General features: G+C 59.9%; 1 protein-coding gene across 1 annotated transcript in view; it reads right to left on the bottom strand.

The window, feature by feature from the left end:
• CEMIP (cell migration inducing hyaluronidase 1) overlaps positions 1–26,236 on the bottom strand; it is a 128,522-nt gene that overhangs the window by 45,830 nt on the left and 56,456 nt on the right. The window contains 4 exon segments of the mRNA XM_053888611.1: positions 843–1,079; positions 1,739–1,877; positions 2,371–2,517; positions 6,296–6,390. Coding sequence (XP_053744586.1) covers positions 843–1,079; positions 1,739–1,877; positions 2,371–2,517; positions 6,296–6,374 — 602 coding nt within the window. The 5' untranslated portion in view covers positions 6,375–6,390.

The raw sequence follows: 26,236 nt of genomic DNA, 5'->3' as shown, positions 1-26,236 counted from the left end.
AGCCTCTGCTCACACCCGAGCGGGGAAGGGGTGGGGCGGAGGGAGCGGAGACTTGCCCTCCCTGCCTCTTAGGCATCTCTCGAGTGCTTCCATTTGCACTGCCGTAGCTTCTGCCCGAGTCCCGGCCGGCGCCCCCCCTCAGGCCAGGCAGAAGCTTCCCGGCCACCTCTGCTCTCTTTCCTTCTGTCTCCACCATCCATCCATTCTCTACTCGGCAGCCAGAACGTTCTTTTCATCAGATCAGACCCTTCTTAAAACCCTCCAGGGGCTTCACGTCCCACTTAGAATAAAACCCGACTCCTTACGGTGCCCCGCGAGGTCCCGCACCTGCCCCTGCCCCAAACCCGGACATTACTGTGTCCCAGTGCCATTGCTCTGCACCCCCCTGCCTCTCTGCTGGCCCTTCCGGGTTTCCATCACGACGCCCTCACCACTGGCCCTTTGCACTTGCCGCCGTCTCGAACACTCTCTCCCCGACTCATGTTCACCCTGCAGTTCTCCGCTCAAATGTTGCTCCTTGAGGCTGGCCTTCCCTGGCTGATGCCACGTGGGCTTCCCCGGTCACTTTCTGCCTCTTCACTGTGTCTTTTCTCCCTAATCACCAACGATCGCGATCTGGAATGATGTCGTGTGTACGTGCGTGTGCGTCTGCCTGTTCCCGCTAATTCTCTTCTGTAGGCAAATGCCCGGGGAGGGAGGGACGAAACTCCTGGAGGTGAGGGCTTCTGGCTGGCCGGCTCCCTGCCGTATCTCAGCGCCTGGACCAGCATCTGGCTACGGCCCAGGCTCGGTGAACGTCTGTGGAACGAAGGGCTGTGTGTTCACGTGAAGGCAGACCTTACCGGTCGGAGTGGATGACAGTCGCCGATTTGGGGTCGATGATATGCACAATGACTCCACGGTGACCCCAGCTCCTTTCGAAAAAGTAGCCCCCCTCCTGCATGCCGCCTGGGTGAAGGGTCTTGTTCAGAAACGTCCAGGAGAGCTTCTTCTGTCCGTGTAGCTCAAGGACGCCTCCTCTGCCGACCCCGATGTACTTGAGGCCAAAGTAGGGGTCCGGCTGGATGCCTTCGTCGGCCCTGCGAGAGAAAACAGCTGCCCAAAGTCAGCCAACACTCCACGGGACGCGGAACCCAGAGGGGACCTCGCCGCTCCCTCCCTGACCGCCGGAGAACCGGTCACACGCGGGGACTTGGGAGGCCAGCAGCAAGGGCGTCACCGACCAGATCTTCCTAAGCCAGACGGAAATGAGGCCAAAAGGCCAAGCCAAAGCCCTTATCATGAGTTTGTACGTTGCTGCTTCTTTCCGGGCCTGACTGTGCTACACTCCGGTCCACGTCAGAGGCCCTGCACGGTGCACACGGACCTCTGTGTATTTCTGGCCACCACTTCTGAGAACTCTCAGTTAGCCAGAGGCCGGCACCGTGTGCAAATTTGCTTTATCGTGTCCATCCTAACCCGTTGAATAAACACCCCCAGAGGCCCCCTGAGCCTCGACGTGATGGAAAGGCAGCCGGAAGTCTGGCAGGGACGTGCGTCCCCTCGGCGTGGACCCACAAGAAACACAACACCGCCTCCAGCTCGCCCCAGCGGCCCACGTCTGTGTTGCTCGTGGTTCCGCCCGGCGGGCTGCGACCATGGTCCCCGTCCCGCCATCCCGCCTCCCTCCCGCCTTTGTAAGGCCTCCTTCCCGTCAGATCCAAGAGGAGCATTCGACCCGCGGAAGCTGACCGCCCACCTGCCGTACAGAACGATGCTGAAGTTGCCCTGGTAAGGGCAGAGGGCGCTCCCCGCGTGCAGCTCCCCTCCGTTGTCAACCAGGATGTGCCGGGTACGCAGGACGATCGCCTCGTCTTGGTCCTTAATGACCAGCTTTCCTGAGGAGGCGGGCAGGGGTGGGGTTGACGAAGACGCGTGTTAGCGGGGAGGCCGTACGGGGAGCCGCGGGCGGACCCACGAAGCCCCCGCCTCGGCCAGACGGGCAAGAAGGCGGGTCTGTCCCGGGACTCCTACCCTTCCCGCGCTCACTACCGGCTTCTCCTCTCTCCTCTCACCCTGCGATGCGGGGACACCGCCTGCCGGCTTGCACCCGCCGCCGTGCACGCCGTGCTCAACGGGCGACCGTCTGGCGGCGTGACCGGCCGGCACATTCCGAGCACCAGCGAGAGCCTCCCTCTACGCTTCCTTCGCCAAGACTTGGACCGCTGATGGGCTGCTCCTAAGCGCCCAGAGCGGATGGCGTCACGACCCACCAGACGCTCTGACCCGAACCCGGGGCCCGTGACCGTCATTCTGTCCGTCCGGACCCCCGGCCGCCTGCTGGGCTCCGAGGCCGCGGCCGGGAGGGAGGTCGGGGGGAGGCCGGCTTACCTCCCTCTGAGACGTGGATGGAGTTCACCGTGGCAGAAGACGTGAGCAGCAGTGTCCTGCCCCGGCCGATGTGCACGCGGTGGCCCGGGTCGTGGCCAGGGCTCCAGGGCTGCAGCTCAGGGCTCTGGTCGGGGCACTCGGCCGCCACTGCTAAGGACAGAGGGGCGTCACTGCTTCCATCCACCCCCCCTCACCAAGCAAAGGCTCTGCCACGCGGGAGCCTCCCCCACCTTCACGGCTCTCGTGGCCCGAGCCGCGTAGGCGCAGGAGCCCTGGGGTCCGGCCCCACGTCTTTACTACAGTCCGTCCCATCTGTCCACAGGTCACTTCCTTTCTCCGGGGTCAGTCTCTCCGTTTACAAAACGGAGGGCGTGGCAGATGATTCTTTAAGACATTCCCGGACCCGAAGCTAGGTAACGATCTGCCCAGAGTTCTTGCAATCCCAGAGAGTCCTCCCTCTGGAAAGCGGCGCTCTGAGAGTTAAGGAAGCCCCCTCCCTTTCCGCGCGAGACTCTGACTTTAGTTAATTTTCTAGCTCTGCTCCCCTGGAAACCCAAGAGGGGATGGTGTTATATCGTAAACCGGGTCACCAAGCAACGTTGCTTCGAACAAAAGCGACCCCTTATCAGTGAGCGGCATCTAAATGGGTCAGAACTGTGCATAATTTGTTCTCTCTCCCTGGCGGAGTCGTCTCCCTGCAGGGTCCCCCCTGGGCGCGGTGACTCCTGGAGCCCGGCACGTCTCCTGCGGGGACCCAGCAAGTCAAGTCTACGCAGTTGTCGTGACGAATCGCCACGGTCCTTTTTAAAAGAGAGCAATTTGGAAAAAAAGGTGCCAATATTTAACAACACGTTGTTTACATACTAGTATGTTCTGTGGAACAGATGTTATTGGCAGAGTTGAGAAAGAGAGAGAGAGAGAGAGAGAGAGAGAGAGAGAGAGAGCGGCTCTGCGGGCCCGAGGCCCCCAGCCAGGGCAGCTCCCACACCTGGCCCCAGCTGCCACCTGGGGAACCACACAGGGTGGCTTCTGGAAAGCCACGTGGCACGCAGCCAGGACGTCCCCGGGCAAGAGAAACACACGCCTCACGCCCGCGCCAACGGCGGCCTGTGTTTCCACCCTGCACCCTCCTCAGGGACCTGACGCCGAGCGTGGCCTGTGGCGGCCTCGGGGTCGGCATGTTTAGCTGAACGAGGGCCCCGTGGGGGGTGCTGGGGAGGTGCGTGTCCCCCGCCCCAGCGGGAGCACCGGGAGCAGTCCCCTGGCCATCTGGAAGAATCTCCCCGCAGCGAGGAAAAATCCAGAAGGAAACTGGTAGGAAGACCAAACGAGAAGGGCTTGCGTCCGAGAAAGAGCCCCGATGCCTTCCTCTACGTACGAGGGTTGGGGGATGTGGGGGCTGGAGAGGCAGGAGGGCGGGGTGCAGGTGCCAGGAGGAGGTCAGAAGGGACGGACGGGAGCTCCCGGCTCAGGCTTCGAGGAGGACTGTTGTGTCTCTTGAGCAAAGCGCGTGCAGGGAACGAAGTCCACGACGGGGGGCCGTGACCCCCGGAGGGATTCAGTAGGATCCCCAGCACGTCGGTTCAAAGTGTCGCTCTACTTCCGTCCCGTTATCTCTGGGATGAGAGTGCCTGCCCCGCATTTACGCGTCCCCAGAGAGCTGGGAGGGGGGTGCCGGATACGGACCCCCGAACCCACATCACCTCCTCCTCTTTGTGCATCTGAAGGCAGTAACCGGCCCTCTGTCCTCTGCCAGGCAGCCCGATGCGGGCTGGCCGAGCCGTGTCCCCACCCGCCCGGCCCCGGCCCGCCAGCACCCCCCTTCCGCCCGCCATCCACTCCATCGTCAGCGCGAATCCAGTCTCCGGATCTCCTCCGCCGAGCACAGAATTCCACGCTGTTTGGAAAGCACCTCTCCCGGCTGCTGGAAACCCCCGCGGGCTCCAGCAGTGGTGACAAACTGAACACTAGGACGCTTGCTCATTGCTGGACTTTCCGGAGCCTCCAGCAGGCACTGCTCTGCCTCAGCATTTAGCAGCCGAGGGTCCCGGGGGCCCAGACGAGAGCCCCCGTGGGTCAGTGCTCACGCCTGGGCTTGTCTTTGACTGGGTCACGTGCCTGGCTGGCTTCCAGCAGAGGCCAGAGGCCCCGGGCTGCCCTCCACCCAGTTCCGGACCCGGAGTATCCGTTTCCAAGGAGGCGTCCCCGCAGCGCGCGGAGGACACGTGTGGCCCGTGGCGAGCCACGCGGTGGAGGCCTGGCACCAAGAGCTTGCTGAGGAGGAGTCCCTTCGACCGCACGGGACACAGCCTCAGGGCCTCGCCTCCCGCATCTCCCAGGACGAGCCCGACGGCCCCTTTACTCCCCAGGCACATGAGTGGCACCAGACGTCACGTCTGGATCTGGAAGTGGTCAGCCTGAGCCCACGGGCCCTCAGAGGAGTGCAGGTCCCAGGGCACCCGCGGCTCCGGCCCCACAGCAGAAGCTCGGCGGTCACCAGACGGGCTCTTTCCTTACAGCTGGATGCTTGCACCCGGGGACGGCCCGTCTCGGTGGGTTTTCGTCTGTGTGAGCTCACCAGTGGCTGGAAACGGTCGGCGCCTTGGCTGGACTGTCTCCGCAGCAAGCACCCTCCCCGGGAGGGGCCGCGGGAGCAGGAAGGAGGGTAGAGGGTGGAGGGACGTGAACGCAAGGCCCACCCGCTCGGGGCACGAACAGCAAGACGTCAGGGAGAAGGAGAAGCGTGGACCAGGGGCAACCAGAGGCACGGCCGCCTGTCCGGGGGTTTAGACCCACACCCAGAGTGAGGAGGAGAGGAGACACCCAGGGTGCGGGAGGACAGCACCCCGTAGGGCCGCCCCAGGGCCCCGAGGCGGGCCCTCCTACGAGCGAACCGGAACCCCCTTCCTGGCCTGGAGCTGCTGCCCCTTGGTGTTTATGAGGGGCGAACACGACAGAAGAAGGAAGGAACGATATTCCAGCAATGCTGACAACTGTTTCGTCGAGAGCGAAAACGTCTGAAAGGCTGCGCGAGGGGCCGCGTGGAAGGAATGTCGCTCGTGATGGATACAGAGGCCCTCCTTCCCTCCGCGGGTCGAGGAAAACAAAACATAACCTAAGTTCCTTTATTCTTCTCGTAGGAAAGCATCCGGCTATTAGCGACAGCAGCATTTTAAAAACCAGAGCGGCTGACGGTTGGCGTTATGACCGCCAGCCCCGGGCTCGACCTTGTCTCCCATCTTCTGCCTCCTTCGACCCCGAGTCCGGCTCATGCGGTGGCTGCTTCCTGCCGGCCCTACAAACTGGCCTGGAGCTTCGGGTGGTTCTTAGAAAATCATCCAAACAGCAAGGTGACATCGAGATCAGAGCAGCCACCCTGCGTAGAGCGGCGCAAGGTGCCCGAAGCTTCCCCGAGCCTGGGATGGCGAAGGGAGAAGGGGACGAAGAGCTCAGGTGAGGGGTGGCGAGCTGGCTCCCAGAGGTGTGGCCTTCCTCCGGCCCCCGAGGTGCTTTGCCAAGTTTGAATTAGTCGTCGACGCTTGACACGAAGAATTTTACGGAAAAATCTATGCTTCTGGCTTCTCTGAGCAACCCGCGAGCTCCCGCCTTCACGCGTGACAGCAGATTGGCCAGATCTGAGACGCGGGGGTCCCTCTCGAGGAGTGTGAACGGCCCAGGCGGCCACGGTGCCCACGCGGCCCCCCACACTGCTCCGCGTCTCGTCCTTGGCTCCCGCAGATGCTGGGTTTGGAGCCCCTGGGGCCGATTCAGCCCCTTGATTGTGTGGACGACAAAACCGGGGCCCGGGATGAGACTCGCCTGGGAAGGGGCGGGTCAGCAGGGACGGGCCGGAGCCCAGCCACCCCGCCCCCCGCCTGCCTCCCACCGAGGCGCGCGGCAGTCCCACGGCTTTGTGGCGACTCACCTGCGGACGCGGCCAGGGTGAGCCAGCTGAGTGTCAGCATCGCCCGGAAGGTGCCGTCCTGCCCGCTGGCGGCTCCCATCCTGGCCGCGCGCTCCCTGAAACTGAAGCGAGCGAATGAGACCCGGGAGCTGGGCGGGCCGGAGTCAGAGAGGCGGCAGATGCGCGCGCACACACACACACACACACACACACACACACACACACACACGGGGCCACCTGCACACACAGCACAGCGCCCCAGCCAGCGCACAGGCCTCAGCCGCCCCGACCCGGGGCCGGGGAGACCAGGGCACGCGAGCCCTGTCACTGTCCCGCCCGTGTCCTGCAGCTCAGAGACCCGGTGATGGATGGAATTTCATCCTCAGAGCTCGAGCTCCCTCTCCTCCAGAATGAAGCTTTTTTTTCTTAAGTTCAGAAGCAGAGAAAACAAAAAATACCCCCCACCCCCACCCCCACGGAATGTGAGCTGGGAATCAGATGCCATGAACGTGCTGTGCGATCTCAGTGTTTTTGATTGACCTCTCTGGGCCTCAGATTCCTAACCTGGAAAATGAGGGTGTGGGCTGGCCGATTTCTAAGCTTCACTCCTTTTTTTATCAGTCCGTGCTTCTAAAGCAAGTCTTGGTGATATTGAAACCCTGACTATGATGCCTGTGCGTTATAAACCCTCTGTATGGTACCTGCCCGAAGGAAGGTGAGGCAGACAGAGACAATCGTCCCCTGGCGGTTCCCTCCTTACCTGGTAAACAAACCCCTGACTTTGACCTGGGCGTATGGCCAGCTAGTCTAAAGGCTACCTCTTCCAGACTATCTTACATTTAGTCGTGGCCTTGGAATGGAGTTATGGCCAACACAGCCCCAGCGCGGTATGCGAATTCCAGGAAATGCCCTTGAGGGAAGATAAGAGGACCTTCCTCCCGCCTCCCTCCTTCCTTCCTGCTAACTGGAAGGTGGATATGATGGCTGGACCTTCCGGCTACATAGTGCCAGCCATGCGGAAGGTGGCAAAGCAAATCCAGAGGAACATCTAGGCCCTGCCCCTGTGGAGGCCTCGACAGCCCTAGGCCATGGGTTTATTTTTATGGGAGAGAGAATTAAATTTCTATGTTGTTAAACTTCCGTTTCATTAAAGCTGCTTCATTTTTTTCCTTTTTACTCATACGGACGGTGAATATGGGACTCTGTCTAGAAAAGCCTCAAGATAGGAACTTTAAAAAGAAGATGCCAGATTCCCCCTGCAGACTAGAATACACCTGTTAGAGGATGCTTGCTTGTCCTCAGGCCCCATGCGGCCCACACCGAGGGCTCACACTGGGCCTGGGGGGCGACCAGCGCCGGCTTCCCTGCCCGGGGCCCCAGGTCCTGTCCTGAGCGAGACGGAGGCTGTGCCCAGGCACTCACTGACGGAGGGGCCCGAATCTCGCTCACCCAACACAGGCTCCTCCCCTTGAACTCGCTCAGGGACAAGTCTGACCGACCCTGGCCTGTGGGCTCCAGGTGAAGCGCTTTGGGAGAGCTCGGGGAGTCGGGCAGGCAGGAGGGTCCGAGGCGGAGCCCCCTGCCCTCTGCCTGGCCGTCCCTCGCAGGCGTGTGGGGAGCTGAGGTGGGGGGAGGAGAAACCGATACTCTGAGATTCAATGCCCGCGATTTCCTCCCAGCCCAGCCCAGGCCTGGTCTTTGAGAACAACGGGCTCATTCTAGTGCCTCAGCCGGCTGCTGGAGGGACGCATCTCGGCATCTGGGAATGGCGCCTTTCCCATGGTCCCAGAGGAGGAGTGTCTGCGCTAGAAAGGAGGGGGCCCCCGGGACGGGAGGGCTGCATGGCCCTCAGGGGACGGCCACAGCCCCGTTCCAACTCTTCATCGGTTTAGAAAACCCAGAGGAAGCGTGCCATCTGTTGCCGAGAAGGCCCAGGTCGTCGTGGGCTCCTCTGAAGGGGCCTGGACTTTGGGGCCATCAGCCGGGTGAAGGGAGGGGACAGGCACCAAGGCTGGTTGTGACGGGTATGGGAGGCAGTCTGGGTGCGGGTACCCCTTCTGGCCCACTGCCAGGGGCCCCTCAGGAAAGCATCTCCTTCGGTGGCCTCAGATTTCCCGTGGGCAGAGTGCAAGTTTGCGTCCAGCTGTAGCTCTGAGGTCTTCTGATCGCATCATAGTTCATTTCAAAGACCAAAGAAACAAAACAGAATCGCTTTCTGGATGGGCGTGAAAACAATTCCACTTGGCGGTGGGGGCGGGGGGGGAATCGCGCTCAAAACCTCTTTTCCCCAACATTAAGGAGACCTGTGCCGTGTCTCTGTCTGACCCCCGGAGGCACAGACTTCGTGCCCGGAGAGGGGAACCCCACATTGCTGGGGTCCAAGGGGCCTCTGCACTTTCTCTCTCCGCAGTGGCCACGAACAGAGACCCCGAGAAGCATTCTGTTGAAGCAAAGCCCCAGACTTTCTCTGATCTCACTGGGGAATTCATCAAGGGGGACAGCTTTCTCCGTGGGCCACTAGAAGCTTTCTGGCGACGAGAGCTGAGATTCGGCCTCTCCGGCTGGCCAGACTCGGTCTCAACCCGGCTCCCAGCTGCCAAAGACCCGGGGAGAGCGCGTTGGCCGATGGCGCTGGGGGTTTCCACAGGAGGCCGCTGGCCAGAGCTGGCCGACCGCTGCCCGATGGCCCCGAGCCGGCGACATCCTACTCCGTTTTCCAGAACAGGAGAGTTTCTGCCATCCTGCCGCCGCCCAGGCCTCTCGGGGTCGAGAAGAAGCGGCACCTAACCGGGAACGAGAGACGTGGCCTCCGTCCGCCTGGCCTCGCTGCCTCACGCACCGGCGGCCTGCGATTTGGCTCCTCCTCCGGGAGGCCTGGGCCGCAGCGGCCCCGGGGCCCAGCGCTTGTCACCTGCAGAGACAGGGGGCAGAGTGTTGTTCGAGTGTCCAGAGAAGCCCCCGGACAGTTGCTCAGCCCTCCCCAGAACAGCCTGGCCCCACGGGCCGAGAGACCCACCGCCCCGTGGGGCTGCGCAGGCCGGAATTCTCCAAGAGTACCGGATGCGGGCCCGGAGGAGGGGGAGAGGGTCACTTGAAGCTCTGCGGCAGGGGTGAGATGGGACCTGCCAGGCTCAGCCATCTCCCCCTGTCAAACCCACACGAACCCAGACAAGGCTCGGCCCAGCAACCAGCAGGACAGCGTGGTCCGGAGTCCTCAGTCCCGGCCACGCAGCTGACCTCGGGGGAAGCATCTGACCGCCTGGGGCTCCCTTTTTTTTTGAATTTTGAATTTTTGTCTGTAAAACCTGAAATGACGCATCCCAAATGCCAAGGTCACTGTGGGATCGAGACGCTGCCAGGCCCGAGCTCTTAGCCCTGTGCCTGCCTGACCCGCGGCCAGCCCCGCCCCCCTCCCCGGTTGTGCGAGCCCCGGGCATCAGGACACGCGGTTGCACAGGTGCTAGAACCAGGGAGAAGGGTCTGAGAACCTGCCACCGGCTGTGTGGCCCCAGACAAGCCACTCAACCTCTCTGTGCCTTACTCTTCCCGATTGTCGAACAGGCTCCTGCTACCCACGAGCAGGAGTTATTTCCGTGAGGGTCAGCGGGACAGGCTGGCTCTAAAGGTGGTGGCTTACCACCGTGAGCGCCGGGGTCTTCCGCACAAAGGGAGGTAAGGAGACGGCCCCGGAGTCCAGAAGAACACGGCGCTCCCTCTTGGCCTCGCTTCGCAGAGTTCAGGGCAAATAGGTGACGTGGGCCCCGTGGGTCTGGACACTTCCCTTACAGTGACACGCGTGTAGACAGGCCACTCTAGTCCCTGCTGAGGCGGGGCGGGGGTTCTCTGGAACCAGCCCCACCCCCTGGATTCTCGTGGGTGCTTTGACTTCCTCTTTTACGCCCCACAGTGTTCACGAGTCTCAGCTGGGCTGAGCTGTGCCCCCCCGAGAGTCCTGTGGTGACGTCTTACCCCTCCGGACCTCGGAACGCGACCGCATTTGGAGAGGGAGCCTTTCAAGAGGGGATTAAGGTACAATGAGGTCCCCAGGGTGGGTCCTGAGTCGGCATGACTGGTGTCCGTGTAAGAAGAGGGTGTTAGGATCACAGACACGGAAGGAGGGGAGAGCAGGTGCGGACACGGGAGGAAGACGGCTGTCGACACACTAAAGAGAGCGGCCTCGGAGGACAGCAACCGTGCTGACCTACAGCCCCCGGAACCGTGAACAGTGAAGCCGCCCCGTCTGTGGCCCCAGCAAACGACGCCGTGTCCCCGAGCGAGCTCATCTTCCCAGGCCTTCGGCCTCCCGTCCGCAGCGATGACACCAAGAGTCCCGGCAAACGCCAGCGTAGCTTTTGCGAGGCTCCGGGCACCGCTTTAGGCCCCGGCCACACGTCGACCCATCTGCTCTTCTGTAGCTGGGGGCCACGGTCAGCCCTCGACACGGATGGGGAAACTGAGGTACAGAGCACGCAACTTGCCCGAGGCACGCAGCCAGCAGGTAGCAAAGCCCAAAGCCTGCTCCCTCCTCCAGAAAGGGCGTTTCTAGTTCCCAAAGATTCAACGGTTTGCGGTCTCGTCTCAAACTGCGAGAACGTAGAAGCCGGAGGGAAAGTCAGCGCTTCTCAAACTCCGTGCACACATGAACCCCCCCGGGGAGCTGACTCAAAGGCAGACCCCGACTCATTGGAGCAGGGCGGGGTGGGGGGGGTCCTCTGAGGGCTACAGAGGCAGCAGGCGGTGACACAGTCAGGTCTGAACCTGGCAGGTCTGGCCCCAAGGACATGCCCTGTAACGCAGGACCGCACCCCTGTCCCCCAGCCGGGCCTCCCACGAGCAGCAAAGGTCGGATTCAAGCCACCTCTCTGCCTCTCGCTATGCGTCAGCGATCCGGAAATCACGGCGCCCAACGCCCCCCGCCCCCAAGGGAGAAGGAAGGGGCAGGGGACAGGGCAGCCCACGCACCTTCCGGACCACAGGGGAACACGGGAGGAGCCCCCGCCCCTGCCCCCGCCCCGGCAGCCCGGGCCCTTTCTCGAATGCTGTGCGAAGGACCCCGGGGACAGGGAGCCCCGCCTGGCCTCCTCAGAGAGAGGCGCTCACAAGACCCCTCGCTCCTGCACACCAGCGTCTCCCGGGGCTGCTTCGAGGACCAGCCCCTCCCCCAGGAAGCACACCCGCCCAGACGGTTCTCACCGCCGCAAAGACCGAAAACATTCCAAGGAGACCCGCGACCTCACAAAGCCCGGCCTCCTCTCCGGAAACCGGGCTCCCGCGTCCTTCCGACCGGCCACGTCGCGTCGGGCTCGCACCACGTAGGAGCAGACACGGCACGAGACCCGCTCCGGCCGGCCCGTGCGTGCGCGCGTGAGTCACGGGGGACTTGTTAAAACACGGGTTCTGACCCGGCAGGGTCACCTCCTTTGATGCGGGAAATCCCCTCTGGGGAGCCAAGCAGGAGAGATGGGGGGGGGGGGTTCCACGGATCAGAGAGATTCGCACCAAGGCTCCCCCAGCCCCGAGCGCTCGGGGTCCTGCCGTGCCACCGAACCCAAGTCCCTCATCACGCCGCCGAAGCAGCGCCCGTGATCCCCGGTCCCATCACATGCGCCACAGGCACCGAAATCGGAACCAGGAGCACGGCCCTCGCAGCAAACCAGACGCAGACACGACGTTTCCTAACGAAGAAGTGGCTCCTAACGACTTGCGGCAGCTTAACCCCTGGAGTGAACCATTAGCTACAAGGATAGATCTACCTCTCCTCTTCGTTTCCAGCTCCTCTGCCCGACTCCCGGCCGCTAGGCACATGTGGCTATGCAAACCCGCATTTAAAATCAGGTAGGGCCGCCTGGGTGGCCCAGTCGGTCAGGCATCCGACTCTCGGTTTCGGCTCAGGTCACGATCTCGCGGTTCGTGAGTTCGAGCCCCGCGTCGGGCTCTGTGCTGACCGCGCAGAGTCTGCTTGGGATTCTCTTTCTCTCTCCCTCCCTCTGCGCCACCCCCCCCCCCCCCGGCTCACACTGCCTCTCTCTCAAAATAAACTTAAAAAAATTTTTTTTAGTAAGAAAAATAATTTAAAAAACCAGGTAAAACGAAACCCGCACATCCTCCGCCCTCCCAGGCACACGTGAAGTGCCCGGAAGCCCCTGGCTGCCAGTGGGAGCGCAGAGCGGAACCCTCCCGTCACCGCCGAACCCCGTCGGTCAGCCCCGGTTCAGAGCCCCAGGATTCTCAGACCATCTGAGTGAGCCGGGTTCCCTGACCAGGAGCGTCGGCCCCCCCCATCTGGGGATCGCGGCAGCCTCGCCCTCCCCGCCCCCACCCGCCGCCCACCCTGAATCAGAAGCTCCGGGTGGCCCAGCCATCTGTGTGTGAGCCCTCCCAGCGGGGCTCATGTGCGCTCACGTCTGACCCCCGTGAACCTCGTGAGTGTTTGACAGTGTGTTGGCTGAGCGCTAACCGTTCGGCCTGTGTCACCAGACGTATCCAAATTCGGGTCTCAGGTCGGCTGCTTAAGAGCCGGGCTTGGCCGTTCACTTAAGGGTCTAAGCCTCAGCCCCACGGCTGTGAGGTCGGGGAAGCCACCGGAGGGGGTGGAGTGACGCACCCCACGGTGACTGAGCCACGATGGTCCGCCACTGGGAGTCTGTCCCCACCCTCGGGGCCCGGCTCCCGCCGGCTGCGTGGGGCTGCCTCACGTACCAAGTGGGGCCCTTAGGGGCCTCTTCTACTGGTTAATGGGCCGCACTGGGTCATCCGTTCAGAGGCACCACTACACCAGAGACTTTCTCAAAAGCTTGATGTGGGGGACCGCACAGGGAAGTCCCCCCCCGCCCCACTCAGCGGTGGTTACGGTGGGGGAGGGAACACACGTGACACAGGGGGGCCCCACGCTGGGCCCCGGGCAGAGGTCGTGCCTGGACGGGGCCCCGGACCAGTAGGCCGTCTCAGCGGGAGGCGCAGGTGGTGGGTGGGGGGTCCCGTCGGCCCCGGGGGCCCCGGGGCAGGCGGAGGAGGTGCTCTGGCAACAGCTCGGCTCCTGCTTTGCTCCGGGAGGCCCGGCGGCCCTCATACTGGGGCCGAGCGCAGCGCCCGGGAGAGGACAGGAGCCAGACGAAAGGATGAGCCGAGACAGGGCTTAACCACACCACCCGGGATTCACTTATGCTTCTAGCAGCTTCCACGTGGGGCCGGGGAGGGGGGATGCCAGGAGGCCCGTGCTCGGGGAGCGGGTCCTGTCTCCGTCCCCAGCCAGCTTCCCGCTAACTCCCTCCCGGGCCCCCGCGGGCTTGCACACGTTCTGCCACCTTGACTCCAAGGCCGTCTCTCCCCCTCCTCCCCCGACCTCAAGTCCTTATCAGCTGCTTCTTCCTCGGCACCCTCAGCTTACTGACCCAGCCTTTCTTTAGTTTTTTTTTTTTTAAACGTTTATTTATTTTTGAGACAGAGAGAGACAGAGCATGAACAGGGGAGGGGCAGAGACGGAGGGAGACACAGAATCCGAAACGGGCTCCAGGCTCTGAGCTGTCCGCACAGAGCCCGACGCGGGGCTCGAACTCACGGACCGTGAGATCATGACCTGAGTCGAAGTCGGACGCCCAACCCACTGAGCCACCCAGGCGCCCCTGACCCAGCCTTTCTTTAAACTTCTCTCACCCCGTGCTTGGGACTGACTGAACGGTTCCCACTGTTAACTCGGGCTGCGGGCTCCTTGAGGGTAAGCCCGTTTTTCTTTTCCCACAGAGCGCAGCTGGGCACACAGCGGCCGCCCGGCGACCCCTGGGCGGCGGGTGCCTGTGTGTGCCGCATGGCTGCCGAAGGAGCAAACGACTTGGCTATCTGACCGCGTGGCATCGTTGGACTCTTTGTCCAGTGCTCTCGAGAACACCGCGTGGGAGTCCGAAAGCAGCAACCGGAGACGTTTACACAAGCTACCACTTTCAAAATTATAACTCTCTTTTGAAGTCTCTTAAGTCATACCCTCAGTGGAGGAAAGGAGATGATCTTCCCTCTTGAGGATGTTTCTCTCCCCCCGGGGTCTTGAAGGAAGAGGGGACGTCATGTCCCTGCTGCAGGTGCCTTCTCCCCAGACTCAGAGTCCAAGGCCGGCGTGCCTCTGCTACGGTCAGAGCAGCGCTGGCTGTGGTGAGCGTCCTGGCCCGTCCTCTCCTGCTAAGCCCGGCACTTGCGGGGACGGAGGGATTGCACGCTCTAAAAGGGGACCTCCAGAGGCGCCTGGGTGGCTCAGTCGGTAGAGCGTCCGACTTTGGCTCTAGGTCATGATCTCACGGTTCGTGGGTTCGACCCCCACGTCGGGCTCTGTGCTGACAGCTCAGAGCCTGGAGCCTGTTTCGGATTCTGTGTCTCCCTCTCCCTCTGCCCCTCCCCCAATCATGCTCTGTCTGTCTGTTTCTCTTTCTTTCAAAAAATAAACAAAACATTAAAGCAATGAAAGGTGACCCAAGTGTCCCCGGGTCCCTACCTCCAGTCCCCAGGCACCAGGTGCCCAGCACCTCCCAGCTCACTTACTCACGTGGGAAGTCTGGCCCCTTGCACGGCTCCTCTCTCCCTCCGGGTCTGTCTGGGACTCCTCGAGGGCACCTGCACGCGTCCATGAGCCAGCCCTGTCGCTGTCCATGCAGCCAGTGCCCTGGGACGTCACGGCTACAACCCCGGGTCAGCCCTGCTGAGCTCCAAGTCTGCCCTCGCAGGCTGGGCCTTCCCCCGGGAGAAGAGCCTGTCACTGTGCCTCGGTGGCTGGCACACGGGGGTCCCCAGCACAGACAACCGCCTGGCTGAGATGGAGGGCCCGCGCTCTGTCACACGCGCCCAGCCGGGTGATGGCTTCTCCCACTGTGGGGCTCCTCTCCCAGCACCTCCTTGCTCCCCCCACCCCCATCGGAGCGTCTGTCTGGTCTGCAAAGCTCATCACATGGCTCTACCCACCCCCACCCCCGGGGCCGGGCGAGCCTGAGCGGGGGGCGGCGGGAAGGCTCTCGTACCCGGCGTGCCCCCCCTAGACGTCAGAGCCCCTCGCCCCTCCAGGCGGGCGGCTGAAAGGTCAGACGATGCTCAGAACAGCCTGATCGCAAAGCACAGTGACCTCAGAGGGAAGCTTCTCCCAGGGCTCTGAGTCAGAACCCGGAGCTTTCCAACTCAGACCACCAAGCTGCACACCTTCCCGGCTGGCTGAGTGGCTAGGGCAATAAACACTTCATCAGTTGTGTTTTTTAACCGAAACTTCTAGCATCAGCAGCTGGCTGGGCATTTCTCCTGGCCTCGGGTCATATCATGTGTGCCTACTTATTTCTGGGGCTCCAGAAAGATCTTTGCAAAACGGCCCCTACCTTCTCATCACGTCCCGCCAGAGTGGCACCTGCTGAACCCCTCCCCCCGCCCCCAAGGGCATCGTGACAGCCCCTGCCGGCCCGTCCTCCACGCGGAGGGGGGCTCCCGCCTGGAAGGGGGCAGGCAGGCTCATTCCCACAAGCCGCTTTATTTCCAGGAGCACGAAATCAGTGCCAAAGAGACCGAAGGTGCGGGAGGTCAGGGGCAGCAGGGGGGAGGGGTGCGGGGTCCGGATCCTGAAGCACCCCCGGGGCAGGAGTTGGGACTTGGCCCTGCCACTTCGGCCCTGGCGGACGGGAGGAGCGGGGGACAGAAGGAGCCCACGTGTGGTTCACAAAGACGCTGTCGGCAGGGGTGGGCCCGGCTGGGCTGGGTGGGGCCTCCAGCAGCAGCCGAGGCCTCCACCGCCAGAGTTGAATGAATCCCACACGCGTTTCGGGAGTGCCCGTCGCATGACAACTCGGGAAAAGAGCTCGTCGCGGGTTCAGCTCGAGCTCAAAGTCCCGCAGCGGAGGGGCCCGGGTTAAACGAACAGCCAGCGCGTCCCGTACCGTTCGCGCTCCGCACAAGGCCTTAGACACCGACAGCGCAGCCTCCTGGAGCCACACGCCAGGCGCCCTACGCGGACCGCGTGCGCCCCACGGACGACTGTCACCGCGACGCCGGCGCCCAGGGGGAAGGGGGGTGACGTGGCAGGGTCTGCAGGGGCTGGCTTGCAGCTAAGTGCGCGCCGGGGAAGGGAAGGTGTTCTCGAAACCGCGGAACCCCGGAAAACGTTAACTGCCGACAGAGCGGTGTTCCGTGCAGTTCTGGGCCGTGGGTCCCAGGCATTTTCGCGCCGTGGAGCTTAGCTCCAAAGCACCTAGTTCCAGACGGGAGGGAGGGAGGGAGGGAGGGAAGGAAGGGAGGGAGGGAGGGAGGAAGGGAGGAAGGGAGGAAGGGAGGAAGGGAGGAAGGAAGGAAGGAAGGAAGGAAGGAAGGAAGGAAGGAAGAAGGAGGGAATGGAAAGGAGGAAGGAAGGCAGGAAGGCAGGCAGGCAGGCAGCCAGGAAGGAAGGAGCTGCGGGTCTGGGGCAGGACCCAGTCACCCGGCTTGCACACACACCCTGACGCCTTGGGTGACTGAGGCAGGCAGTGCCCTTCGAGAGGCGCCAGTCGAGACCCGTGCCTGGACTGACGATCTGGTCACCACACAGTACAAACCAGGGCCTTCCTCCAGACCGGAAACAAGGACCTGCGGGGGCAGAAAAATGCTCCCGCGCCCGGGACCAGCCCTTTGTAGGAGGTGCAAGGTCCAGACACGAATTTAGAACAGGAGGAGCCACCTCGGTGGCTCAGTCGGTTAAATGTCCGACTTCGGCTCAGGTCATGATCTCACGGTTCGTGGGTTCGAGCCTCGCGTTGGGCTCCGTGCTGACAGCTCAGAGCCTGGAATCTGCTTCGGATTCTGTGTCTCCCTCTCTCTCTGCCCCTCCCCCACTCGCTCTCTCTGTCTCTCTCAAAAATAAATAGTAAAACATTAAAAAAATTTAGAACAGGAGGTGATGAATCTGAGTTTTGCCCGATGGAAGAATGAGTCTTAAGAGCCCACAGGGCGGGACGTGCTGCACTTGAACGCAGTGAGACACAGGGAGAACTGGACGGGGCCAGGACAAGGAGAATTCCAGAAGGGACAAAACCAGGCCATGGGTTCTGGAGCCCACACAGACCTGCGGCACCCGTCCCTTCCTCCAGCGGCCCTCTCTCCTGTGCCCTCCAGCCGTGGGCTTCAAGCGGGGGCTGACCCGCCCACTTTGGCTCCCCACGTAGACACGTGACCCAGGCTGGCCCACAAATACACCCTCCCGCCTGCTGCCGGGATTGCTTCAGGATAGTCACACGACCCGAGACAAAGAAAGGGCCCAGGGAACTGCCGCTTGTCACCCACTGAGGGTGGTCAGCGTGGAGCTGCCGGGACCACCTTTGCCTTGTACTGAGAGCGCCTCTCTGAGCCCGAGGCGTACATGGAGGAGGGCGGAGCCTGGAGATGGAGAACCGCCATCTCTTGAACACCCAGATCCAGCTCTGCCTGAAGCCAGTGCTAATGCCGAACTTGCAATTCCCTGGGCCCATCAACGTCCTTTTATGTTTGAGCCAATGCGAGTTGTGCTGCGGACATTTACCATGGAACCAATCCCGACTGAAGCAGATCCCAGGGGGGAAGGCAAGAGGAAGGTTAGTTGCTCGTAAGCCGTTTGGAGCCCTAGCCGCAGCCGCTGACGGGCCAACGCGGTGACTCTGGCGCACACAGATGTTCCTGTGCCCTAAGACCCCTTCAGAGGTGCTCTTTCCCTGCTGCTCCCGAGCCACACCTGCTGGCTTCCGCGCATCTCCTACCTCCTTCGTCCAGCAGAGCCACTGCCGTGACCCAGGAGGGCCACCACACCCACCACTGACGTGTAGGCCCCGAAAAGCTCCGCCAGGAGCCGGGGCCCAGAGCGCTTACAGGAGAGCCTGGGCCGGGCGAGGTTCGGACGCGGGAGGCGGGCTCGTGGCACCTGCCGTGTCTGGGAGCGGGGCTGGAAGGCGGCGGGCTGGGGCTGGCGGCCGTTCAGACGGACCGCCTTCCTCCCGGCCCCGTTCTCAGGCTCACACAAACCCCGGAAGGGCAGAGAGGGGAGTGTCTGCACAGCGGCCAGACTCTCCCCACTCCTCCCTCTGCCCGGCCGGGTCGGGGTCAGAAGACAACGCCTGATTCTGGTTCAGGTTTGGGCCAGAGCCCTCCTTTGAGCGGAGGGGCTGGTCTTCTCCTGGGTTATTTATTTGCAGAAACCACTGTGGCTCCCTACTGCTTCAAACACACCTCCGGGAAGCGACTCGAGGTGGGGTCCCAGCCGAGGCCGGGCTGACGGCCCCACGGGGCCTGCCATCAGGTACCCGTGGTCCCGCAGGCAGGTGTGATTTGCAGCCTTGGGCTCTAAACACAAGTCTGCGGTCTTTGGAAGCAAACGGGCTCTGGTAAACCCACCGGGCAGGAGCACCTAGAAACCCGGGGTCCTGGGAGACCCTGGGCCACGGTCGTCTGGCCTCTGCTTTCTCACTGGGAGGGGAGACCCAGGGCAATGGTACTTTGGTGCTTACTCAGAACTAGGTCCCCCACAGGGGCTGGGACACAGGTGGCTGAGACACCCCACGGGGGCTGGGACACAGGTGGCAGTTCCTGCTTGGAGAAGCTCACCCACCAGCCCTGAGCTCTGGGGACCCTGCTTCAGCACTAGGGGGCCCCAGGGCTCCACACAGTTGTTTCTCCACCGCCCTCCCCTCACACCCCCAACAACCTTTTCCCAGGAAAATTTTCACACACTAGACCAAGGTGAAAGAGTTTCACGGTGACCAACCTACTCATGACCTAGAGGCTACCAGTAACATTTCACTACATTTGCTTTCTCACATTGCTATGCATCCATCCATCCATCAGGCATCCATCCATCCATCAGGCATCCATCCATCCATCAGCCATCCATCCATCCATCAGCCATCCATCCATCCACCAGCCATCCATCCATCCATCAGGCATCCATCCATCCATCAGCCATCCATCCATCCATCAGCCATCCATCCATCCACCAGCCATCCATCCATCCATCAGGCATCCATCCATCCATCAGGCATCCATCCATCCATCAGCCATCCATCCATCCATCAGCCATCCATCCATCCTTCAGCCATCCATCCATCCATCAGCCATCCATCCATCCTTCAGCCATCCATCCATCCATCAGCCATCCATCAGCCATCCATCCATCCATCAGCCATCCATCCATCCATCAGCCATCCATCAGCCATCCATCCATCCATCAGCCATCCATCCATCCATCAGCCATCCATCAGGCATCCATCCATCCATCAGCCATCCATCCATCCATCAGCCATCCATCCATCCATCAGCCATCCATCCATCCATCAGCCATCCATCCATCCATCCATCAGCCATCCATCCATCCATCAGCCATCCATCCATCCATCAGCCATCCATCCATCCATCCATCAGCCATCCATCCATCCATCCATCAGCCATCCATCCATCCATCAGCCATCCATCCATCCATCAGCCATCCATCCATCCATCAGGCATCCATCCATCCATCAGGCATCCATCCATCCATCAGCCATCCATCCATCCATCCATCCATCAGCCATCCATCCATCCATCCATCAGCCATCCATCCATCCATCAGCCATCCATCCATCCATCAGCCATCCATCCATCCATCAGCCATCCATCCATCCATCAGCCATCTATCCATCCATCAGACATCCATCCATCCATCAGCCATCCATCCATCCACCCACCCACCCATCCATCCACCCACCCACCCATCCATCCAGAAAGCAGCCTTATTTTTTGGATGCATTTCAAAGTAAATTGCAAGCAGCAATATACTCCCCCCCCACCCCAAATACTTCAGTATTAACTAGAGTTCAATATTCATTTAAATTTTTAAAACTCTTTGTAGGTAAAATCTACGTGTCGTGAAACACACAAACCCTAACCGTGCGTTTTCTGAGTTTTGAGAAATGTCTCTACCTGAGCGATCCGGCACAGAACGTTATCATCATCCAGAAGGGTCCCCTCATGCCCCTCCCCACCAACTCCCCTCTTGTGAGACACAACCAGGTTCTCTCAGAACCAGGTCACCTGTTCTGGAACTCTGGAGAAATGGAATTGCCCGGAATGCAGTCTTTTGCGCAAGGCTTCTCTCACTCAGCACTTCGGGTTTTTTTTTTATGTTTACTTATTTTTGAGAGACAGAGAGAGACAGCGCGGTTGCAGGGGAGGGGCAGGGAGAGAGGGAGACACAGAATCCGAAGCGGGCTCCAGGCTGTGAGCCATCAGCACAGAGCCCGACGGGGGGTTCGAACCCACGAACCGCGAGATCATGACCTGAGCCGAAGTGGACGTTTAACTGACTGAGCCCCCCAGGCGCCCCTCCGTCAGCATGTTTTTGAGGTTCATGCATGTGATTGTGCACATCAGCAGTGCACTTCTTACAACGGCGGGGCGGTACCCCCAATCGCACGAACGTGCCGTCCTACACACTTGCTTTCGTGTTGTGCTCCGGGGAGCCACACAGGACAGAGTTTAGGGGACAGAAGAGGCCCAACTTTGCTACCAGAACACAGCCAGACAAAGCCGTGTGCGCCGCTGTCCTCGAACCCAACTGCGCTCGGGGTGCAGGTTCCCTGGGGTCGAAGGCCAGCCCTGCCACTTAGCCCTCACGTGACACGGGGAGAATCCGGGTAGCTTTCCGTTCTCCAGCTTCCCGGGCTGCAGGATGCTGGTGATGGCGGGGCCTTCCTCAAGCGGCTGCCGTGAGCAGTGACGTAATCAGATGTGCAAAGTGACTGGCCAAGCAGCGGGCCCCGTCAGTAGGTGCCCTAAATGTTCCCATACGTCGTGAGGGCAGGCTTTGACTTTAGAAGAGGTGAACTTGAACCTCACACGTGCCACTAAGCGACCCTGCGATTCTGGGACATTTCCGTAGGTTATTAAAATATGAGCGGCTACGGGGCCCCTGGGTGAGTCAACTGAGGACGCGTCCGACTCTTGATTCCGGTTCAGGTCATGAGCTGACCATGATCTGTTCGTGGGTTCGAGCCCCGCGTCGGGCTCTGCGCTGACAGCTCAGAGCCTGGAGCCTGTTGCTGATTCTGTGTCTCCCTCTCTCTCTGCCCCTCCCCCACTCCTGCTCTGTCTCTTAAAAATAAATAAATGTGAAAAAGAATAATAACAAAAATATCTCTCTCTCTCTGCCCTGCTTGCTCTCTCTCTCTCTCAAAACAAATAAGTAAACATTTTTTTAAAAAATCAAATAAAATAGGAGTGGCTTCATCATATTTATGATATTATCTTGTGGATTTATTTTCCCTCTTCCAATTTTTTCCTCTTTCCACTCAACTTTGTAGACTGACCCCCTTCAACGTTCCAGGCAAAGACTTCTCTCCAGCACATAAGGCTGTTCCTTTCTTCTGCCTGATGAGATCATTTTAAAAGATGATGTACACAAAATGCTTAGGAAGGCAGCAGTATGCAGTAGGCCCTCTATAAAAGTGACCTCCTACCATCAGCAGAACAGCGACTAAATCCTAGGTGCTGGCGACAGCGCTTGCTCAAGGAATGGCCCCGAAGTGTTGTTGCCCTGAGAAGTCAAGAGCCTTGGGCCCCCACCTGCAGAAGGTACCGGAAGGGGGATCCCAGAGGAGACCCTGCAGGGGCCTGAAGTGTCCCCGGGGTCCTCAGCCGGTGCCCGGGGCTGCGGCCCTTGTGTGGGTCACGGCCAGGGGAGTTGCCCGCCGCACACAGAGCCCCCGCCTCGGGCTCTGGCCTCCTTTGCCGAGCTGAGCTGCAGCCCGGGACACTGGCCCACATTCAGCCGAACTTGGCCGTGTTGCCTGAGATCTTCCAGAAGCTTCAGCTGGAAAAAGTTAGTCCTTGCTTTTCCCCATAAAATGGGAGAGAGCGGCCATGGGTAAGGGAGGAGGTGGGACTGTCAGCTCGGGGCAGGTCCCGCGGGCATCCCGAGGGTCTGCAGGGGCCGTGACGGCGCCTGGCTGAGACCAGATTCCAGCACTACCTGAATCCAGCCTCTTCCGGCCCCTGATGGTGAGTTTGCTCCTAGTGTTGTATTTCCAGCACCTTGCAGCAAGGATGGGCCTTGAGGACCACTGAGTCCATGGCTTGGCCAGGGTCATATTGAAGATCCAAAGCTGGGTCCCAGTTCAACTCAACATACATGTATCATGTATTGGGTTGAAAATATGAAACTGTCAATATTGAGCCATTTTCATCTACAAAAAAAATGGCAGGTTCATGTCATTCAATCTACCCAGGCCCTCTTAGGTGTACGTTGTTCGTCATCCTGGAGTCTGGGCAAGTGGGGTGGGGGGCACAGAGGCCAGGGATCCGTGCTTGACCTTACAGTTATCCTGGGGTATATAATCCATGTTCCATGTGGCAATCTCTTCCTAAATAGTCCTACATCTTTTATTTTTTGAGACAGAGGGAGAACAAGTTGAGGAAGAACAGAGGAGAGAGAGAGAGAGAGAGAGAGAGAGAGAGAGAGAGAGAGAGAGAGAGAGAGAATATCTCAAGCAGGCTCCACACCCACCACTGAGCCCAACTCAGGGCTCGATCCCATGACACTGGGATCATGACCTGAGCCGAAATCAAGAGTTGGACGCTCAACCGACTGAGCCACCCAGGTGCCCCAATAGTCCTACCTCTTGCTATGAGATCCACACCACTCGATGTGGTCAATTACTTTCTCAGGGCTTCAGAGACGCCCCTCTTCTGAGGTTTCCCAAAGGTCTGCTATGAGCCAAGGCTTGAGTCTGTGCTCCAGACCGTCTGTGACCTGCCCCTTCTCAGGACGGGTCTTCTTGGGCCATCGTTGTTCAGTAGGACTTGGGACTCCCAGGCCAACTGACTGGACCGGTGGGTACAACTGGCCAAAGCTAAGCTGGTTCTTTCTCTGCTGGTTCCAGCCCTTTCTTACGGCCGGGCTTTATACCTGTCTTTGATTCTAGGAGACACTCCCTGGGTCCTTATAACAAATCCAACCCCATGCTCTTTTTATCCACTTTTTTTAAATCTCGCTAAGTTTAAGTCAACTTGGTTTCTATCATTTGCAACCAAAGGAGTCTTGGTTTTTCAGCCCATAAAGGAGTAACCACGCCTTTCTCTCTGAAGGTCCTAAATGGGCCTAAATGGGTTCAGAGACAACGCATTTCCTGTGTGGCTTTCTACCCTATCCTCAGTGACTCTCTCACGTGGCCACGATCCCATCTATCACGGCCACGACTCTGTCAGGACAGAGGATGTGATGCCCCCGACTCACCCCATATGCCAGGGCTGGACAGGAGTGAGCGGGGCGGGCTCATGAAGGGCTCGGAAACATGGCACCACGAGGGCGGGTCGTCGGGGGCATTTTGCCACTCGACTATTTAGGCACCCATTAGCAGCTGCTCTCGTGTGTCTACAATTCAATTCGTGTTGGAACAAAGACATGCCCGAGATCAAATAAACAGCTTCCAGGCATTGAGCACTGCACGCACTCTGTCTTCCCCTTTGGTATTGACATTAAGACAAGCGCCACCTTGTCTGGCTGCTCTCCAGGGTCCTGGCATGGCGGGCTGAAAGGGAGGGGCGAGAGAACAGCCCTGAGTGGGTTGGGACATGACAGCAGAGGGGTAAAGCCTTCTTTGAATGGGGACAGAAGGGTTTGTGTTTTTTTTTTTTTAAACATGTTTCTGTATAAAGGAAGATTATATGCCAGAGGAAATGTTTGCAAACTGGGTCAGGACAGTTCCCAAGCCATAAAAACAGACTGCTGTCCTCAGGACCAAACTAACACCATTGCTACTCTTAGTTACCGTTGAGACCTCTCCAATTTCCAAAAACAAAACAAAACAAAACAAAACAAAACAAAACAAAACAAAACAAAACCAAACCAAAGCATCGAAAGTAGCCATTGATTCCCAACAGGTTCTGATTCAAATGACACACATTGAGTGCCTTCTATGCGCCAGGCACTGGGTTATTCACTTACTACCTGGTTCGTCCTCACCTTATCCCAGAGGTTAAGTGATTTGTCCCGATTCACATACTTAGGAAGTGAGGCGTCTCTTCTAGGGTCCAAACTGTCAGACTCTGAAGCCACTGCATTTTTTTTTTCTAGCTGCTTTGCTATTCTCAGAAACTAACAGTCCCTCGGCTGGATCACAGTGAACTGTCAGACAAGTGTCCCCTCTTGCCCAGCATACTCGGTCCCCTCCCTCTCTTGCTCATGAACCCGTCCACCCACATGGAAGTTCTACCAGAAACGTCCACCTCCTCGTCCTCTCCCGCCTGTGGGCCCCAGCACAACCACTATACTGCCTTGCTGGACATTCACGGTGGCCTCCTGACCAGTCTTCTGTCCCCAGTCTCTCTCTCCTTCTGACTCGTCCCCTACACCGCTGCCGAAATAGGTTGGCTCTCATCTCTTGTGCTTTGCGTCCTTCCAAGACCCTTGAGGTCTTGTGAGGTCCTTTGCCAAGTGGCCCCCACCTGCCTACCCAACCTCACCTCTTGCCAATCTCCATCCTGACCCTACCTGCTGTGTTCAGGCCACCCCGGGCCACCAGAAGACCGCCCCCCCCCCCCAAGCCCCATACACCTCCTCTTCCTTGCACTGATCTTTCTGCCTAGAAGGTTCTTTTCCAGCATGACCGCCTCGAGAAACCCTACCACCCGTCCAGGACGACTTACAAGTTACCTCTTCCTGGACCCTGTATTAGATTCCCGAGAGGAATTAGTCACTGCTTTCCTTCTCATTTCCCTTCCCTGTTGAACACTTGTCCTTGTTCTTTACTATTATTACTGTCAAACAATTTGTTACATCTCTCCCATGCTAAAACACAAGCTACAAGAGGGCAGGGGACCTTACTTCTTTCACCTCTGTGCCCCTGGTCCAGGGACTGGCACAGAAGAGGGACTCAGGGAACGCTTGTTGCGTGAATAACAGAATCAAGGTGCCAAAGAGAGATTCATCAGTCCACTGGTCACAAGCCCACCCCGCTGTCTCCTTGACCCTGCCCTCTCCCTGTCTGGCCCTGCTGTGGAGGGCCTCCCAATGGTCTGCCCACCTCCTCTCTCCTGAGACCAGGCCTTCCCACTCACACGCGGTCACTACAGGGCCTCCCACGTGGGTCAGCACCCCTCGGTGCGACCATGGAACACCTGCTCCAGCCACACCAGAGAGTCCCTCCCCCGGGCTTTCCGACTTGGGGCCAGAGATGGGGCTTGAGGACAGTAGATGCTTTCCAACAAGGCAGCAGTCCTGTCAGTTTCCCTGTCCCCCATCGGTCCACAAGATCCAATGCAGAGAGAGGAGCAGGGGAAACAGAGTCAGGGAAGGAGAGTCTTGACTACCTTCGAGTCTGGCTTCCAGTTGCCCTGAGGTCAGACCCCCCACTACTCATTTTACAATCTGGTCTTTCAAATCCAGTGAGCCGAGGGTTTGCGGAGCCCTCACCTTCTCCTTTTGGCTGAAGTTACTTTGGGTTGGGTTTCTGTCGCTCACAACCCCAGAACCCTGACATGCAGAGAAACCTGGACGAAAACCGGGCTGGTGCTGGCTGGGGTCCTGTGCTGTGGCTCCCTGCCCCTGCACCCTGCACCCTGCACAGACATGGTCCACAAAGTCCCTTACAACATGGTGGCCCCTCCTCACTCCACCCTCAGGACCTGTCTTCTGGGAGGAGTGAAAAGGGGACACCAATAAGGAAGCTATCACCCACCCACTGTCTCCTTGAACCAGTCTCTTGGCCAACTCCCACCAAAGCTTCCCCTGCACTTTCAGCCCCGCCTGGCGGGCCCCCCGGCCCTCACACGGCTTTCCCTCTCCCACCCCCTGACTGGACGGCCTTACAGAGCTCACCCTCTCTCTCTGGCCCACCTTGCCAAAGGAATCTTCCTCGAACACATATCCACTGCATTCAGTCTTGCTCAGAAACATCCAGGCTGCCCCTTCCCCCAACGGTGGCCCGTCCACTTTTGACAGCTCGGGACACTGTGGTCCCTCCATAACTCACCACA

The sequence above is a fragment of the Panthera pardus genome, unplaced genomic scaffold (genome assembly GCF_024362965.1).
Source record: "Panthera pardus isolate Hobbes unplaced genomic scaffold, ASM2436296v1 HiC_scaffold_23, whole genome shotgun sequence".
Classification (NCBI taxonomy): Eukaryota; Metazoa; Chordata; class Mammalia; order Carnivora; family Felidae; genus Panthera; species Panthera pardus.
The sequence above is the reverse complement of the archived record's forward strand: the minus strand, read 5'-3'. Positions and strand labels throughout refer to the sequence as shown.